We start from the raw sequence: 21,264 nt of genomic DNA, 5'->3' as shown, positions 1-21,264 counted from the left end.
TTATGAAAAAAAAGTTAAAGATTAAAAAGAAGAAAGAGATTTTAAATTATTTAAAAGTTTACTAGTGTATTTTTTTTAAATTTATATCGCAATTTTTAAAATTATTTTTCGTGCATAAATGTATATTATTGACTAAAATAAACTTAAAGTAAACGCTTTGATTTTTGAATAATTAAGTAATCATGCGGTTCAATAAATAGCTGATTAATTAATAAATTCAGAACAAAAAGTGTTGTTTTTCTGCATAAAACTTAAGTACAATATTTTAAATTACATAATAAAATAAAATATGCTCAACACGTATTGATTCTACGTAACACATTGATAAATCAATACAATTTTTTTTTTTTTTTTTTTATTTATTTATTTACTTATTAAATAATTTTGGCTGCAATATTATACTTCTTTCGAATAATTAAATTATAAATTATTCTGAAAATTGTATACTAAAGATTAAAAATCCACTATTCTTATAACAATACTATAATAAATAAATACATTTATAATATTGTTGGATTTAAGAAAAAAAAATGAAAAGTTCGTCTGCATCTGAGCCTTTCTCTGATAAAAGCCTACAAGAATTTATTTTAGTCAGAAATCATAATATGAAATATAACGCAAAGAAAAATGTTGACAATTCAAAACATATAAACTATATATTAACTTCTAATCCAAATAATTTGTTTTTTTTTTTTAATTTTTAATATACCAATTTACTCTCAATACTACTAGCTTGAACAAATCGAAGTTAATTATACATATAGTTACAATTTAGCGATTAAGATCATAACACATTTTCAATATTCCACTGCACAATAAAGCATATAAATAACATTTTAATTTCATGTTAATTATTAGAAAAAAAATGTAATGTTAAATCATTCAAGCATTGTCCACAATAGAATATCATAGTCTTTAAATTGTGTTTAAAAACAAATTTGGTTATAACGTTTTTTAGTCAGTAGAGGCCAAGGCCATATTATATTACACTGCAGTGATTATAATACATATATGATACTATTTTAAACGCGATAAAATTACACAGGTGTAGAGCGACGGTGTAAGGGAACTTTTTTTATACATTTTATCACTACAGTCTAAAACGTCAGAGAGTATACGACACTTGGATTATAAACATAATATTATAATATCACAAATTGTCTCCCTCTGTCTCTATGCGCTTTCGTTTTCGTATCGGCTTCCGAAATACTGCAGCCGTTTAGAGACGGCTGCTATGCATTATAGTAATACAAACGTGTATATATATATATACATGCACATTATTATGTTAAAGTATAAACACCGTTGTTTAGCGTAATAATCTCGTAAATCGGTCGAAAAGCTGCGCGCACCCTGCTTATTCCTCAGTAGTCGCGCAGTTTAACTGCGAATCATTGTGACTTTATCGTCCGCCAACTTCGAAGCTCGACCCCGCCTAGTCACCCGACCATCACGCGATACACGTCGTTCGGACAAAAATTTATGGTGCCCTCGGGCAGTTACAGCCGCCGGTAAACACTATAGCTTCAAAATATATATTGGAATTCCGTCATGATAATATATTAATACATTATACATTATATACCTACGTATTATGATATGCATACATATATACACCACGGTACATGTTGACATCGACCAAACAACAACATTCACACAACAATATTATAAGTAGGTGTGTTCTTTTTTTTGTTTTTTAAATTATAATATACGCTTTGAATTGCATTAGCTGTTTTTCACCTTTGGAATTCACTATATACCATATATTAGCCATATACATCAAACCATACTCACACATAGACCAAAATAGTTTATTATATTATACGCGTACATACTAAGTAAACTTGCATAATATTGTTAGCATTATTTCACTATTTTATATTGTTTTATTTTATTTTTGTGATTTATTAGTCTCATTGCGATAATTTGAGTAGTAATTATAATAATTTAGAAAGACTTTTTAACGTATAAAAATATTATTATAATTAGAAAGTTAAAAAGAATCATTCATGTGTACTCAAGTCTCAAAGTGTAAGATTATGATAAACACTCAATTAATATAAGTATAAAGTTAATGATTATAATGACCAAGTTTGCAGAAAAAAGAATACCTACTTAAAAACCACTATATTTTAAACTATTTTATATTATACTCTTACTCCGAGTGACAATAAAACGTATTAACAATTAATTTGTCTATGACTCTTTTATTATTATTTTAATATAATGTGAGATACTGAGATACTGAAATGCCGTCCTAGATTGGACCTTTAGCAGATGCACAGTGCACACACCCTACCCGCGTGCGGGTCGTATCTAGAACGCATTGAAACGTATACCCGTGGAGTCGCCATTTGTCACCGTCGCATCGCCTGCACATATTTATTATTGTTTCCCAATGCGATTACCTTAATTAAAATTATTCACAGTGGTATAACGTAATGATAATGTGGACACCGTATAGTAGAGGTCAGAGCCCTCTAAATACAATAATTGACACATTTTTTTTTTTAAATGTTGTTTTAGATATAACAATATGTACCTACACATAAATTATAATGAAACATTATGAAAATAATCATTCGAATAATACAGACTCAATTCCAGACAGAGTTGTTTAATGCTATTCAATTTTAATCAGTACACTACGTAGAAACATATTTAATTACATTTTAATTTATCAATACCCGCACATCATTTCAAGAGAATTTTTAAAACAGAAATAATACACTTTGCACTATATGGAAAAAAAGATGATTAAATTCTATACAAATGTATTGTTTTAATTTCAAAAATTAAATCAAGTTCAATACAAACAAACAATGCAAACTAAATTTTTATTAGAACCATTCGTGTTTATATACAATTTTTAAGTCGATAATTTAAATTTATTAAACTTTATGTACTAATAAGGATTTTATTCATTATTCCTTAATAATTGTTTTACATAAAATATACAACAAATATAAGTATTATGCAATTTTAATATATACATATTAATATTGATAGCACAATAATTTTCATGACATTATAACTATCATCTTACATAACAGTGTACTTTGTAATAATAGCTATATATCGTATACATTTTTAATTAAATCTAATTAAAATGTGTAAGTAACAAAACAGTTGAATAAAATATAGACGGTACCTGTGTAGTTAATTCACGACGAAGAATGTATAATAGTAAACGCATTTTCTTTGAAATATTGTAATCTAAAAAAGGTTTCACAGGACAATTTTTTTTTTTACTTTTTTAAAACAAATCCCCAATACAAAATAAAAAAACGCACTTTATGTTAATTGAAACTGTTTTTAGTATACGTTTATCACTAAACATTTTTTTTTTTTTTTAAATAGTCTCATGACAAACGGAAATTAAACGTATACGCGGGACAGGAAGTGTTGCTTCTCTGAGTTGTGTATAAATACTCGTATTAGGGATATCATTACAGTGATGTTTATCAATGTTAATTAGACGAATGACAAAAATTGATCATACAAAACACTGCATGGAATATAATTTATTATTATAGTAATATATTATTTACACACGACGACAACAGTTCCACGGAGTCTAAAGGGGTCAGCGGGACGCAGACGATGGGTCATACGTAGGGCAGCTATAGCTACTTTATATTATGATATTATATTATTAATAGTTACGGCATAATATTATAATGTATTATGATTTCCGATTACGGATTCTAATTACAACGGGTACTCGTGGTAACACTATATATTCATTGTTTTCGATGTCATCATTGTACGACATTTCTCACACAGTGTAATTTACAATAAAATATATTTACATTATGTCACGGCAGCCCATGTAAAACGCATAGCACATTGCTGTTGTATATCGCATGGAAATATAATATAACATTATTGTATAAATTTATATTTGAACATGGATAAGCACGGCTGTTAAAACCCCGCCGTATAATCAATTCATTCACGACGGTTGATTAACCACTTTGACCGTAACTAAACGGCTGTGAAACGGCAATCGTTATAAATAAAATAATGGCATACACATTAAATAAAATGCTAGGGAAGAGGTGGGTGACGGAGTTACAGTGACGTGTCAGTACGTTTATTATCAAAGCCTAACGTTTAAACAGAATAATAATATAATTTCTTGTATTCTTTTTTAACGACGTAAATTAGAAATATTATTTAAGACTGGTAACGAACAGTTGCAGCAGCAGTGCAGGTACGGTTAGAAAATCGAAGTTGCGTTCACAAGGATTCGACGATGGGTATGAAGAGGGATTGCCGTAGTTGAGTGCGATGGGGAAGGGAAAAAATGAATAATGCATGGCAGGCGACGTTTTCCCAGATTTATTCGTCTTTTTGGCATACACACACATACGTATATATGTATATGTACGAGTTTATATGCACAAAAGTGTTGTCGACCAAGAGACGGGTTGCGATGGGTCAAAAAGAGATTGATTTAAAAAGTCGCGTGCGTGCTGCGACTTGGTATGGTCGATCTGTGGAAATACATTTAAACAAATCTGTTGTCGGACGATAATCAAATGCATAATATATTACTTATTACATTTTAGAACTATCCATGTCTGCGAACTAAGATTTGTTGAATAGTATAAGTTAGAATTTTTTTATATAAAAATAAAGTTAGATCTGAATACATAGTTATTAATTTATTATAATAGTTAAAAATGTAAGTCTATGTATATTTAATATTTTTATACAGGTATAAGAATAACTTATGTTAGATCTTGTACTAACATTTTAAGAATTATTACCCATCAAATAATTTTTTATTAACAGATTATCGAAAAAAATTCAAAATATTCTATACATTTTACCATATACTTATCATGTAAAATGGTATTAATAATAAATGATAATAATTTAAAATTGTTGTGTTTGTTTTTAAATTATAACAAAATAAATAAATAAATTTTGTAACATCTGGTTAAACGTAAAAGTTAAATTCCTATTTTTCTTTTCTTTTGTTTGTTTTAAAAAAATAATACGTATTTTTAATTTTAACTTTTCTAAAATATAAATTAGATACAATTGGCTATCCAAAACTATTCTCAAAATCATTTAATCAATAATTTATCGTGTACTCAAACAAAAAACTACGCACACATCATCATTACATCTTTAAAAATTAATATATTCGTCGCTATGCTCAAAATCTTAAATAAACAGTCAGAATGAGAATGATTAATCGTAAGGTACCTAAATAAAGTTATTTAGTTATAAAAAAAAGAAAAATTAACATTTCAAGTACAATTACCATTACAGACATAAGCATTATAAAATATTTCTAAAATTATAGTGAATGTAAGAATAAAGCTCACTTTTAAGATAATTATTAAATAATAATTAAACTCTTTAAAAGTTAACAACAAAATTTAAAAAAAATAAATATAAAAAGGTGTATACATTTTCCATTATATTTAATTTATATTCTGTTAATTTAATTACAGTAATATACAAATAATAATACTGTTTTTAATTATTATTACTGTGTACATTTATTTTTCGTTGTAAAAGATTATATATGATTACATTTTAAATATCATTTAACTTTACTTAGTTAAAATTAATAACTGCAAAATGTAAATTCCAGTTTAGAATCACGTTGTTTTTTACGTCAAAAATAACGAAAATCCTTTTGGTAAAGATTTTTTCACCTAAGTATGCATAAGGTATTTAGATATATTGGAGGAGTGCTTGACAAGCCTACATAATAGGTACGTTTTGCAACGGATAAAGGTTTTCTTAACGTAAGCAGATTTTCACGGTCGTTTTAGATGTGAAAAAAAATGTCATGCTTGTCACAAATTTCCAATTCGGTAAAATACAAGTTATTATACAATATGCATAAAGAAAAATATAAAAAGCATTTACAGTATACACAGAATATTTTTTTATCATTATTTTTATTTATTTTTTTTTTTTTTGTTAAATAACATGTATAGATGTACATATATAAAACTAAGCTTTGAGCTACTTTTTATACTGTAATTCCAATGAAAAAATAAGTTGTTATGACCTTAATAGCATATAAGTATTTATATATTTCAAAAACTGATAAGATGAGTATGCAATACAGTCAACGACGAAGTGACTATTGGATAGATAATTTATATTATTTAACTATAATATAATAATATGAATAACTTAAACATACATGTTTATATAATTATATTCATTCATAGAGAATTCAGTACACTAAATATCAATGCTATTATACGATTAAATAGTTAAAAAAAAAAAAAGTACCTATGGTTAATAATTTTTAAATTATAATTTCAAGTACTTATCATAAAGTATAAGTAATATATATACATATAAGTAGGTAAAATTATAATGAATATCTTATTGCGATAATTTTTATCGATAGGTTCTAACGATTTAGCCAACACAAAGTGTTAATCATAATTATGTATTTATGTATGTATTATAAATGATAATGAAAGTAGGGTGATATTGAAATAATACTAAATTATTTTTACCGATGATCAATTAAAAACACATTATTTAAACAATACATGAATGTGTTTCTAATTTGATTTAATTAAATCTCTCAATCTCGCAAGTGTTTAATTAAAATATTTTGCCACATATTAAAACAAATTAAAATATTCACCAAGTAAAAAAAAAAGAAGAAAAATCTCAAACTTCATTATGGAACTTGTCTGTCAGTCAAAAACAGTTTATTAATATTTCGTCATATCGATGTGGCCTTCGGTGTATAATAATACATTTACAAGACGAAGAATAAAAATAATTTAAATAAATCATTAATTGACGCATATGAAAAAAAAACGAGGGAGAAAAATGTGTAGAACGAAACTCGAGGAGATGGCGTATATATATATATATATATATATATATATGAATTACTTTATTATAAGAGAATATAAGAGAACAATATTCATTTAACTTGTATAAGGATTTTCAGAAGAGACAATATACGTCAATTATAATTGTATTTGACTGACGGCAGAGAAGTTCATTTTGTATCGTTAACACGTAATAATTGAGACCTTGTCAAAAAACAACATGATTTACAACTGGATAACTATTTGCTATAAAGCCTATGATTTGTGTTGATGATGTGCGTGTATACATATGTATACACTAAACTACATCATAAATAAACCGGAGAAAAAGTGAAACCGTTAAAAATCGTTTATCCGACAAACTATATGAGTATACTCAATTTCGTAGTTATATTTCTAAAAAAAATGCACTTACCGTGTAGGTGAGCTAGAGAGTGTAGAGTGTTCGAATTAATGAAACCTGAAATAAAACATTCTAATTAGTCTATTTTATCATGCACTCATAAAATGATAATAAATTATGTAAATAGTTAATAAAAAAACATAGTATTCGTTTATGTAGTAATACTAAAACAATAATAATAATATAATATTATTATATAAAGTAATAATATGTACAAGTATATTGATCGTCAAAAAGGTTTAAATGTGACCTTTTTCACATTATTCGTCTATATTTATTTTAAACTTTTTTTGAGAAATGAAACACATTTTTAAGAGAAATATAACTTACACACACTGATACATATATATTATATATGTATACTGTTAAACCGCACCTTTTTGTGCTAGCGCGTTATATAATATAAACAGTAAGTTTCACAATGTGTTCAAACAATATAAAAGCTATCGTGGAAAAAAGAAAGGGATTCGAAGTCTTATGGACGTGAACGTTTTCGGCCAATACTAATACGCAGCGATTAAACCTTTGGTGGTAAATATAACATAACCACACAGGAATAATATAAAACGTACATAATATATTTATACGGTTTGAATTGTATAAAATTTGACCTAGTATGTTTATATGTAATCAGACTATTACATGGTTTACCTGGAGTTGTTATTTTAACATTTAAAATATGTTTAAATAGGTTACGCTCACATTTTCCAAATATACTACGAGGGGAAAATTTAAGGGGATGTATAACGATATTGTATAGTCCATCACAACGGGCTATTTAAAAGGACGGACAATCCTAAAGTTTCCTGTGTCGTATTTCAAACTTGCGAACTAAATAATTGTGTCATGTTTTATTATATTCTTTGCTAATGAATAATTAATAGAATAAGTATAAATAAGCAAATATGGGGATTTCCCCCCCTTTTTTTTTTAACTCGTACTTTTGACATATCTACGAAAAAAAAAAATAGAAATAAATAAATAACGATACTCGGTTCTACGCCCGTTGCCCAAAAGATTCAAATGAGTTCAATACGGTCAAGCCAATATTTACCCTGTACGATATGTCGTCAATATAAATAATATCATGTAATAAAAATTGAAAATATACAGTTGAATGTTGTCAAAAATATTTCCTGTTTACGGGTGCGCAGACGTAAGTAGGTAATCGGCGGGTACCATCGGTATAGGAATGGTTACAAGTTATAACACGTCGTGTGTTGTTGATACCGTCAGTTTGTTTGCACAATATAATAATGTATATATGTATGATAAATAAATATATAATATATAATATTATACAAACATACTGTGATGTTCGTTTCGTGCACGTGTTTTAGACGATTTTCGTGAAACAAAACAAATCTCGGCGATTCGAGCAGGACGCGACGGCGGCGCGCGGACAACGACAATAACCGTCGTCGCCGTCGCGTACCGCAATACAACACAGTACGAACGCCTAAAATTAGGACATTTTGACGACGCGGATGCGAGTCGGAATTGCCGGACGCTATTCGAGTCGTACGATATTATACTAATATTTTATTCGCGTACGGAATATGCACCGGTGCGATCCGAGCACAACAACGCTGTGGCAAGCAGGCAGAGGACACGGTGATTTACGACGTTTCCTCCGAAATAAATTAATCTGTATCGCGTGTGGTAACAATAATTGGCGAACAACCGCTGATACGTTTCAAACGTATACAATAATAATATTAATACTACTACTACTACTAATAATAATAATAATAATACAATAACTGCAATGCACGCATTGTATTATGCGACACGGAGAAAGTTTCCGAGTGCTTTGTAAATTATACATGTTTATTGTTCTCCGGGAAACTGCGAGCAGTACGTCCGTGTAACGTATATACGTTATACGGCGAGTCTTCTCGTGTACGAGATTGTATTTGCGCACAAAATACTCGTGAACAGTTCCGCACACACAGTTCGATGACGTTCAATAATATTTAATAACAAAAAACGATGACGACAATGATTATTATTATTAATAATTGAATAAATCTAGTTTTTCAGAGGAAGTCGACGCGAGTTCTCGGGATACGTGATCATAAATAATTGTTTGAATATTATTAGTTGTGCATTATCTGCTGCTGTTGCTGTTTGATGTAGCGTTACGGGCGTTGTATTATTATTAATATCATTGTTGTTGTTGTTGTCGTCGTACAGTTGTTAAGTTTCCGGTACGATCAGTAAATGTTTTACATGCATAATTAAAAACTCATAGACTCCAATTAAATCGTTTCGTCAAAAATTCAAACGTTGAAAAAAATAAATAATCACTAGTACACTTAAGGAGTGTATCAATTATTGATATTTTAGCTGCGGTGTGCGATCGGACGGTTTTAATATAACATAATACATATTATAATATTACATAATATATATAAGGAAAACTGAATATTGAACAATAATACGTGTTTCGTGTTTTATCCTGTTGCACAATAATTACAAATAATGATTATTATAATTTATAACACATAGCAGATTTAAATATTTCTAACGGTATACCAGCACACAATTTTTATTGTCGATAAAAGGTCGAATGATTTGTTGAGCTGTTGAGGTAAATAAAGTATAAATACAATTCCGTTGGTGTGATCGTGTGGTTTTTATTTAATTGCTGATTATTTATTATTATATAATTATCTACTATGAGTATAAACCAAATTTATCATAGATATAAAAAATAAAACATTACATTTTTATCACGGGCCGTCAGCCGAAGAGCGATTGCTCTGTAACCCGTAATATTGAATATAACGTTAAATGAGATGATATTATCAAGAGAACAACATTGATTACAATTTCAAATATATAAGTATAAAAATATTTAATTGCAATTTTACGATGTGCCACTACACGGCGCCTTTATTTTAATAATATATTACATTAAACTATACATCGCTTAATGTTTAAATATTACGTGAAAATTTCAATATATCCGATTTGTATATTATATGCACATTATACAAAGGTATGATGTATAAGGCATAAAAAGTACATATCATATAGAACGAATTATAATATTACAAAAGGATTTTCAACATTTATAGTATACATATACAGGGGCTCTATCGCATCTATACAATAATATACCATTAGTATGTAAGTCCCAGTGGTCTCGTCGTTTACCCTCAACGTCTAAATCAGATACGGTACATTTGATAGTCCTTTGAAGGATGATGAGCTAAATTATTTGAGGTTTTATTCTCCCTTTTCTTAAAAAACACTAACTGCAGGCAATGCGATATGCATTCCGACCATAATAGGCGCTTGTTAAACGAATATATTATTATTATCATCATTATATCATATAACATAGCACAATGGTATAGTCACATTAATAATATTAATACATATAGGGACGACCTTGTGTGAATTCTAAAGTAATAACGATCTATGTAATAAGTAATAACTAATACGTAATACGTAAGTGAGTATTTAATCGTTTCGCAATAATTAAAAATATATTAAATGCTGTAGTTCCTCAAATAGGATGGGTGGGTGAGCTTGAAAGCTGTAAAGAAAATAAATTGAAAATATTCAACTTGTAACAATTATTTAATATTTATACAGGAAAATCTTCTAAAGCCATGAAAAGTTATTTATATTATTTATCCTTGAGAATTATTAATGTTTGCATTAAGTATTGCATGATTACAATTCAACGATTTTTTTTTTCATTTAAAATACCACTACATAAACTGAGTTATGACATAGGCGAAGGGTTGGATTTCTTTATGTTCAATTAAATTTAACTATTTAGATATGGCATTTTTAGATTTTCCGCAACGCTTATATTCAAATAATTCAGGACATTATTATCATTGTTTTCTACTTTAAGTCCGCTGATCACTTTTAATGAAGTTTAAGTCATCTAATTTGAACCAATATTATTTCAGTATCAATCCCGTATAGTGTTTGTGTCTTTTTTAATTATGCCTAATAAAGCATTTAATTATCAAAACAAATATATTATAGCGTAACAACCAAATATATCTTCGAGTTCTGACCAGTGGGTAGTAACTGTCAATTGTAAATTGTATTACAATGATGTACATGTGGAACGTGAATAGAATAATATTAAATCATTATGTGCTTAAACACTGTCCAACGCTGATAATAAATAATATAATATGAATCTACCATAATACCCGCCCCGCCCACATTACATATATAATTTGGTTCGATTCAATACGTTGTTCACTGCAATGGTTGATTTTTACGATAAATCGATGTTTTAACTATATTAACTAAATGAATTGTATTTTTTGCTAAATATTAGAATGTATTATCTGAATTTATTTGTACGCTAAAATATCGCTTAACTGACATTTTTGAAAATTAGAATGTCGAGGTTTTTGGATTTGATTAGATAAAAAAAAAAAAAAAAAAAAAAATACTACACCAACTATGCTGTATAACGTCGTTGACGACGTCAGCGGTTTATCATTTTGTCACTGAGGCATTAGCATTTACAGTCGATGACTTGTCGTTGATATACTAATATATAAGGAGTCGATAACCTCGTATTTCCTTTCTCGGGGCAATCTATATATATATATATATATATATATATTTATAATGCGTTTAATTCTATTGTTTGCTTGCGTTTAGAATTTATTTTCTGTAAATCGTTTACGTTTTTCTCGAAACGAACTGTAGATAGTGTACATCGTTCATGGGCGTAGAACACATAGGTATACATATGCATACAAACGGTGTTTTAAACAATTTCAATAACAATTAAACCCGATAGTGAAGTATATGCCAGTTGTTTTTACCATCGATTATTATTTATCACCATTTTAACTCGTTTTAATTGTCTATATGAGAAGGCGCGTTAATGTTCTACAACAGCAGTGATCTCATTTACATATCATATAGGATATAATATTACACGTATCGAAACTGCAATGACAAATTAAAATAAATAATAACAAGATAACGCGGTAAACACTGTCGCATACAATTTTTTAATTTTTAGACATGCATATTATAGTAATTATATAGACACGATTTGTATTATCTGAGATAAAATGCCTGTGGACAATGACATTTGACTTTTTTTTATACCTTGTTTAGTTAATAGTTTGTCCCTATTGCACGATATTATTAATAACCGTTTAACAACTGTACAACGGCTTTGATTTCAAGTGCCGGTTCATACGTGTTTTGTGTGGCTCATAAAATGTGTATAGGTACAATCTATACACTAAATATGAAGTTCAAATACACACATATTGGTAAAATTAAAATATTTGTTACACTTATATTTTTAAAATTTTACAGTACGATTCGTCGTTATTTATGGGGCCTATTATAGATATAAACATCATGTCTAATGAATAGCGTAAATAAAAATCATAATCAGTTATCGTCAAAAAACGTTTTATAAAATTGCAGTAATATCACAAAAGTAGGTAAAGGTATACGTACGTGCAATACAATATATTATAATACGTTACACGCTGATCGTCGGTTCATCGAGCTGCAATTAGGCATTAGCTACCCGACAGTTTTCAAAGCGTTTTGTTTCCACATTGCACTTATCTAGGTGAAGGCGATTAAAACTACACACTACACTTCAATGGTGCGGTAAATTATCAAGTCATTTACAATAATTGCGTGACAACACAATCTTGACACGATATAATGTCTGCGGCGTATTAGTTCTCCAAAGGCAAATAATACAATAATAACGATATACGCCCGTTCGACTGATGAATACGTTTGCTGGGGCACATGTAAACGGCAGATACAAACGATAATCTGACGCCGTGACGGGCGTGTGTATAATATTATAACGTCGTGCTGCGATTATTGTGGCTAAATAAGACGGTAATAATGAAAATCGATATGATCGGGAGCGTGGTTCGCAGACATCGCCCGAGCGGTCAAATCGGTCCAAAAAAAGTAGTGAAAAACAAGAAAAAAAGCCGAACGAGCGAGATGACAAACACGAAACGGTCGGACACTCGTGGTAAACGACGTATTTTAACTTTTAACACGTCTTTGAAAACCATTTCGCAGTGGGTTAACATAAATTACCAAATACCTGTGATGCGTGATACCACGACCGTAGTACCTACGACGACGGCGAAATTCGACGAATTCTTGGAGGATAGAAAAGAAAAAAGAAATGACGATACCGTTTTTGTTTATCGGTATCGTTAAGCCCATGTTTGCGGGGTAAGTACGCGTCTCACGGTCTTTCGATATTCGGTTTCGCTGAAATATACTAATATTGCGAAACGTTCCTCGACGGAGTAAAATAACCAGAACACGAGCAGTGTGACGTATTTCACACGTTGCGATCCGCCGTATATATACATGAAATAATAATAAAAAAATAATAATCACAAGCCCGCGAGTAATCAAAAACTTTCGCCGTTATTGCGGAAAGATAAGCTGCTGCCATGATATACTGTACGAAAAGATTTTAAAACAAGATTGTATAAATTAATAACAATAACAATTCTAGGTCGTTTGTGCATGCGGTTTTGCGGCCGCCCGTCGGCAACGTTTCGATACAATAATATAATATTATGCGTGTGCGACGCGCGACCCCCCCCCCCCCATCCCCACCACGACCATGTCATCGTTGCCCGTCGCCCGGAGTGGCGACGTTCATTGCGGCGGATACCTGCGCCCGTACAATAATTATTGTAAATCTGTTACACGGTTAAAATCAATGTGTAGTGGGTCAATATTTAACTAACTCTCCCGGCACGGTTGTTGGATTATCAATCATAATATTATTACTATCATGTCGTTGCAGTTAAGTCAAAGCATGAAATAGCGAGACGCAATTTATGCGTGTAAAGGTAGTCGGATCGAAAACATCACATCGCTGTCGCACTAGCGACCGCATAAATCGGTACGATTGATTTTTCGTATAGCTCATTATATTCAGCCATCAAATATGTTATCAGGTAGTTATGTAAGCTAAACACTTAGAACGTATAAAATAAACTATATGTACCTATATAATAATGTGTAAGCGATAGTGAATTAACTAGTTTAAAAACATCGCATGTTAGTGAAAGTGGCTAATTTACATTTTTTTTATTTTCGAATTACGTTTGACTACTTATTGTAAATAAATACTATAAAAATTTTTTCTGTCTAAATGATAAAATTAAAATCATATTAAATAAACATAAATTTTTTTTTTTTTTTAATGTTAAAAACGTAACGATTTGTGAAAATGTGTTATTCGTATTAATTGATTTAAAACATAAAATCAAAGTAAACATCGAACTTTGAAAAGGAATATAATATAATATTGCATTCATTTTAAACAAAATTTTATATTTTAGTGACTATAACCATTAAGCAGTGAAAATTTAAGTGTGTTTTTTCTATACCTAGACATGTGGCGATTGTAAACATTAAACCTTGTCACATCAACGCTTTAACAATTACGAATAATGATAGCTAATTGGTTTTGACGGTATAATGACTGAAATGCGTGTATAAAATGTACTTATACATAATACCAAGGTGTCTCAAAAATTTAAATATGAAGAAAAAATTTAAAAAAAGAAGAAGAAAAATTATGTTCCAGTCGTTGAGTAACGGTTGATCATGTGAATATCTGAGAATAAAATAAAGTACACACAAGTTGTCAATTATTACACTTGCAATAACGTGACGTGCACACGAATGACCTTGCACTGAATGTCCTTGGCCGAGGTACAGTTTCGTTTTTCTACGTTCAATACAATTTATATCATAAATATATCTTTTTTTTTTTTTTTTTGTAAAAACGCTATAAATTTATAATACCTTGTGTATATTGTTTGAAAGCCAAACAAAATGGTTAAAAAAAAAAAAATAAACCGCAGTAAAAACGTAACATATTCCTGAATAAATACGTACTAGTACCATTATTACTAATATTAAGAGCCTCTTTAAATAGTTATCGATTTCAGTAAAATACGTACATAATACATATTAAGCGTTTTCACTTAGGTAGCATAACAATAATAATATCTAATCTAGACGCTAGGAAGATTAATGTGTGAAGAGACAAATATTATTAATCAGCGGTGCTTTGTAGAAATATGAAGTACATAGAACGTAGATAGAACAATGACAATTTAACATCAGAATAAGAAGGAATACGAAACAAAGTAGCTTATGCAATATTTCCATACATTTTATAAAATAAAATATACAGTTAATTCACCAAATAAATTCACTCCCATTTTTTCCTATTTAATAATAAATTTATTAAAAACTTAATTTTTGAAATTGTTTCATATTCTAATAGTCTATAGACCATATTTTTAAATTCTCGAGAGTTTGTATATTAATATACAGAGTTTAATAGCATAAAAACTACATTTTCAAATTTTTATTTTGAATTGTTTACGTGTTGAAAAATAATACTTTGTTTCTCCATAAGATATAATTTAAGAAATATAAAAAAATCTTAAACATTTTGAAATACCAATTGTCTTTAAGTAGATATATTTTAAAGTTACAAAATATGTGCGTCTATTATAATATAATATCATACATTGTACATTACACTTGTTTCAAGTAGAGTAAGCTGTACGTACAGCAATATACATATTACGTTGGATAAAATTGAGCTCGGAATTCCTGTAGAAACTGTAAAATATCTTAGAACCATTATCAAATTGTTGCTACCAGGGTATTAAAATTTAGATCACAAACGAATCTGGCGATAAGTATAAACTATAAACCTGTACTTCAACGTTCATGTTTTTAAATATCGACCCGCCTTATTTAATAGATACATCACTAAATTATTATTATTATTATTATTTTATCTATAAATTATTACAATTATAGGATATGATGCGAAAAAGAAAAATTTCCGAAGAGTTATCAAAATCCTGCACCCGAATATTTCAAATATAGTAAGTAATCTCCTCGTTAATCTTCCAGGAATTTAGGTGATTTTTCTATGTATTATATTTGTTAGGACAAGATGAATATTTGAAGTTGTATTTTAAACAACACGTTTGTGTGTATCATTATTTGCAACACTCGGTATAAAATAATGTTTGTAAATATTTAATAAAAAAACAAAAATGATTGCATTTTTCGTATTTATTCACGATACTTAATTCGTTTCATATTAGTTAGTTTTAACTTACTATGTTTTCAAAGATGTTTTATGAAGTCAAATACTGTACAAAGCTGGTCGAGTGAGATGTACTGAATTAAATTGTATATTATTTTAATCTCGATTTTAATTGATTTTCAAACCCAATTAAAGTCAACAGTAGTTTGTGTGTCTTCAGTAAAGGTACACACTCAATTATATCAAAACGGGTTGGTATTGTTGATCTAAGATTATTTGTTTAGTTCCCTTGTGCACCTAAATATAAAATCGAACAGTCTTTGTTTCCTAGTAAAAACCTAACGCAAAAACGTTAATATAAACCTTGTGTATCTACAGTGATAAATATAATTTATAATTAATACAAAAAACGTAAGAAAGAAATTACAATGTATGACAAAGTGCATATACATTAGGAACAACTTTTACCTACTCGGTAATTAATAATTATAAGGTTGTTGTTTTTATTTCATTTTTTTTTTTAATTTCGTAATAGTTGTTACATATTGCAGTGATTAAAGTAGTGAGCGCAGGAGACTTAGTCCCCCTATCTATGATTGCGCTAAAATGTGTCTCCTTTAGCTAATTTTTCAAATATTATGTAAGTATGCTGAGGCTTTGAAATTAAATTAAAATAATTTCTCCTCCGTTAAAAGTAATTATTTTTTTTTCGAAAATGTATCATTTAATATTTTTCAGTATTTGTAAGTCTATTTATAGGTACACAAACTTATGCAAAACGTCCCAAAAATCAAGAATAAATTATATTTGTATTTAATTTAATTTAATATTTAGACATTATATTTGTGTTCTATTGATATTTTTGCTACAAATTAAAGAAAGCCAATAATAATAATTTGAGCACACTAAGAAAACAATTTTTGATTACAAAAATTAATAAACTGTTTTACACGACAACACTGCATGGAATGCTCAAAATAAAACATAAATCAGTGTACTCTTTATTATTGCGTGCCATTTAAAGCCCTGAAGCTTATTTGAGGCCAGTAGAGACGTTCAAATCATGAACAAAACTTTTCATTCAAGTCAATACGCGTATGCACACGAAAGTAATAAAGTTATATTATATACACACGGAGGCGAACATTAAAGTTATAACCACTATCATTTATAATAATGGTCATAAAAAAAAAAAAAAAAATTGTTCTAAAATTAATTTTTTTGTGGAATGCAGAACCGCGGAAAAAATGGAAATGATTTATTGGTGTATATACAAATGTGAAACTGTTGAAAACTGTAAACAAAACAAAAAAGTAAAGTCATATAGGCAGGCACATATAAATGAATAATGATCGATCTTTTGAAATTCGTGAAAATGTTTTTAAATATATGGCTTTTGGATTCGGAATCCAGATGGGGTTACATACTATTGCTGTACACGAGACAAATCTGAAGCCAATTCAGTATAATACATAAAGTTTTCCTATTGATTTTTCCTCGCATTTCCATATCGCATTATGTGAAACAAGAAATACCTATATAACTTTATATTTCCGTTTCAAAAACAGTCCCGTATATATATATATATATTTATAAATCAAAATGATGGCAGATAATTGTACACTGTTCACTGTACCGCGGCTGATGGGCAAACAAAATGTGCATGCGAAAATGCTTACAGTGAACAAATATCAAATATACAACACCATACGTCCATACACACACTATATGGTGCACTTACATATTAGGAGGTGGTAACCATAAACTATTTCAATGTATATTATTATAATATAAAGTGTAACCAACGAAATTAGAGTATAAAACGTTTTGGAAATAATCGCTAAACCACACATCGAAAACCACGCGGTGTTCCGGTTGTATGCGACACATATGTAGTATTATAACACATTACACGACGGAGAGATAAAAATACAAAACTCTCGAGGGAACACGATATTACGCATGTTTAATATTCTAAACCAAAAAATAAAAACAACATGGTTTGGGTGAACTCGGGACAAACCGTTTTTGTATTTTTTTTTTCGACGTAGCGTAACTGCTCTACCGGGTCCGACCGGGTGTATATATTATTATAATATGTCGTGGAATGAACATGAGATAGTGTGCGTTTTAAACTAGAGCGTCAAATTAATGTTCACTGATAACATAATATAGTATAATATTATATACCATTGCATATGCGCACAGAATGTGTAGCGAATATTTTCTACAAGTAAAACGTGCCGCAAACGAGTCGAAAAAAAAACCAAAATACTGTGTTAGTTATTATCTAAAATATTTTAGGGCGTTTTCTTTAAAACACTCACTCACACAATATTTGAATAAAAGTAACTCACTACCGTCATTATGATATTATATTTTATATATTATATTACGGTACACATTTTAAGCGTATAACGTTAAAACGGTTTTTGAACATTAAATTTTTTTTAAGCACTTAAGTACCCCGCATTACTAATAATAACGATTATTCCGTGCATAAATTGTCTAGTTAATGATCCAAAAAATATGAATTGGACTTAAGGAGAGAAATTTAAGCACAGACAGTAATTAACTCTGTGTGGTATTGGTGGTAGTGATGGAGGGGGGAGTGGGTGTTTGTAAAATATTACGATACACGGAACAATTTCTAAAACATACATTAGAGAACGATATTTTAAAATATTGTAAATTTGTTGTAAATTGAACACATTCACGGGTATGACGCCCTCTTCTACCATAAGATTAACTATTAGAATACCATTATCTTATCCGTTAGTATGCTTAATAAAATATTTTGTTTAATAAACTAACAGGATTTAGAGAAATTGTTTATCGATAATAATTATATTCAGAACCACAAGTACTATAGAGTTTGAACCGGACGACGCACAAAAAATATTTGTAAGCAAAAAAAAAAAAACATGTTTTATTCGATTCTATTTCCACAGATTTACGGATATTAATCGGTTATACAACTAACTATATTTTACTGTAATGTGGTATGGAATAAAGTTGGTCACTGATAATACGAATTTATAAAAATTCTATACGCTCAAAATAGTATTATTTTAAGTAGGTAGGTATTGATATATTAATGCATACACTTAATAAGTGATAACGTTGATGAGCCGAATATTGTAATAATATTAAATTGTAAATTCCGCGACGAAAATCTGAGGCCTTTTGTAGGAGTTTTGTGTATAAATAAAATTACACTGAGAATGCATTTCGTTTGCATAGCAAAACGGGTTTTCACTGAGAAAGTGGGAAAATTATCGCAATCATTGTGGGACGCCGGCACGCGATAATAATATTATTGCGGCCGACAACTCATGTGAACATCCTCTTTTCAATCTATTATTTACCATTGCACATTGTTGCGTTATCGTCTATGGGTAGCAGATAATAAAGCAAATGGTAATAACAGCACAAATAATAGTAACAATACAGTTTAAAAAAAAAGACTGAAACGCGAACGGCCGTTGTTGGTAATAGCGCGTGTCAGCCAACCACGACGTACGAATCACGCATGCCGAGTTATTGCATCAGTTTTTCCATTCCTACCTAACCCCTAAAATACAGCGATAACATAGGTGACTAGAGACTATTATGTTGTATTCGTATGCAAAGCAATTGTTGCCACGATAATATTATTTATTACAGAAATAGATAGTCCGACAATGTCGGGACAAAACCACGATTATTAAATAGTATTAAAACAGCCCAGGTTTTTGAGGGTGTAGAGAGAAAATGCGACAATAATAAACTAGGTTCGAAATGGACTTAGGGTAGTCTCTTTATTATTTTCGATAAATAAAAAAAATAACCGAGCTAAACGAATGCGTATAGAAATAACAATAACAGATTTATAATGAAAAATATTTCACTACGTTATTGATTAAATCAGAGAAATAGCGACACTTTTTCAATACATTTTTTTTACAACGCACCATCTCTACATCAAACAAGATTTTATTACACTTATTATCTACAAAATGGAAAACACAATGGGTCCGGCAACCTTACACATTAATTTGGAACAAAAAAAAAAAAAAAAACGAGGTAAGCCGAAAGATATATAATTCAACATTCGTTTTTAGGAGTCTAGCGTGTAAAAAGTATTTCGGTGTTGTATATGATGGTTCTTATTGCCTTTGAAATAAGACAGAATCACTCACAAATACTAAAGCTTAAAATATATCCAGAATATAACTATTATTTGTATATGTTCACATTTATAACCGTGATTATTGATGTGGTTAGATGAATCATCTTAACAAAAAAATTACTATTTTAAAATGTTTACACTTAAATTATATGATGGTAAATTTACTCTAATACTAAAAATAACAGACTAAAACGTTTTTGTCATGTTATGCGTCAATAACGCATGCGGGTTTAACGTCCTCTTAAGTCTTAGTATATTATTTATCACCATATTTACCTTGCATTAGACACAACTATTTTTGATAAGTTCTTCACTAAACGTTTAAACACTGTTGGGAATAGTTTGATATTATATTTAAGTATGATGAAAATATATTAAATTATTAACAAACAAAGCAACGGACTAATTAAAAAAAAAAAAGATTCCACAAAACCAAGGAGTCGTCTGGTGTAAGCAGGGCCGTTGTACAGAGCCAAACGGAAAAATTAAAATGATTGGGCACTTATTGTTGGTCCGAGTGTTGATATAAATATTTTGAATCAAATTAATAACAATTATTAATCAATCGGTTACAACTTATTACCAATGTTTAATATAATATTGGTTTTAATATATTATTATTAGCAACAGCACTTGCAGGTAATAAGGTGCATGAAAACATTACAGCTGGACGTTGGGCTACAGTAATCGTAATAGTTATAATTATAAAATTTTATTGTTAGCACAGTGACGCGCGATACTGGTGCGGTTACGTGGGGTGCGGGTC

The 21,264-nt window shown here is 29.3% G+C and overlaps 1 protein-coding gene across 2 annotated transcripts in view; it reads right to left on the bottom strand.

Annotated features, from left to right (window-relative positions):
- Positions 1 to 21,264, bottom strand: part of LOC112596070 (cytoplasmic polyadenylation element-binding protein 2) — a 113,968-nt gene that overhangs the window by 6,197 nt on the left and 86,507 nt on the right. For both annotated transcript variants that reach the window (XM_025341547.1, XM_025341548.1), the window contains one exon: positions 7,249 to 7,293. In XM_025341547.1, the coding sequence (XP_025197332.1) occupies positions 7,249 to 7,293 (45 nt within the window). The remainder of the gene's footprint in view (positions 1 to 7,248; positions 7,294 to 21,264) is intronic.

This window comes from Melanaphis sacchari, unplaced genomic scaffold (assembly GCF_002803265.2).
Source record: "Melanaphis sacchari strain LSU unplaced genomic scaffold, SCAv2.0 Contig2_pilon_pilon, whole genome shotgun sequence".
NCBI lineage: Eukaryota > Metazoa > Arthropoda > Insecta > Hemiptera > Aphididae > Melanaphis > Melanaphis sacchari.
Note: the sequence above shows the minus strand (reverse complement) of the source record. Positions and strands in the feature narration are given on the sequence as shown.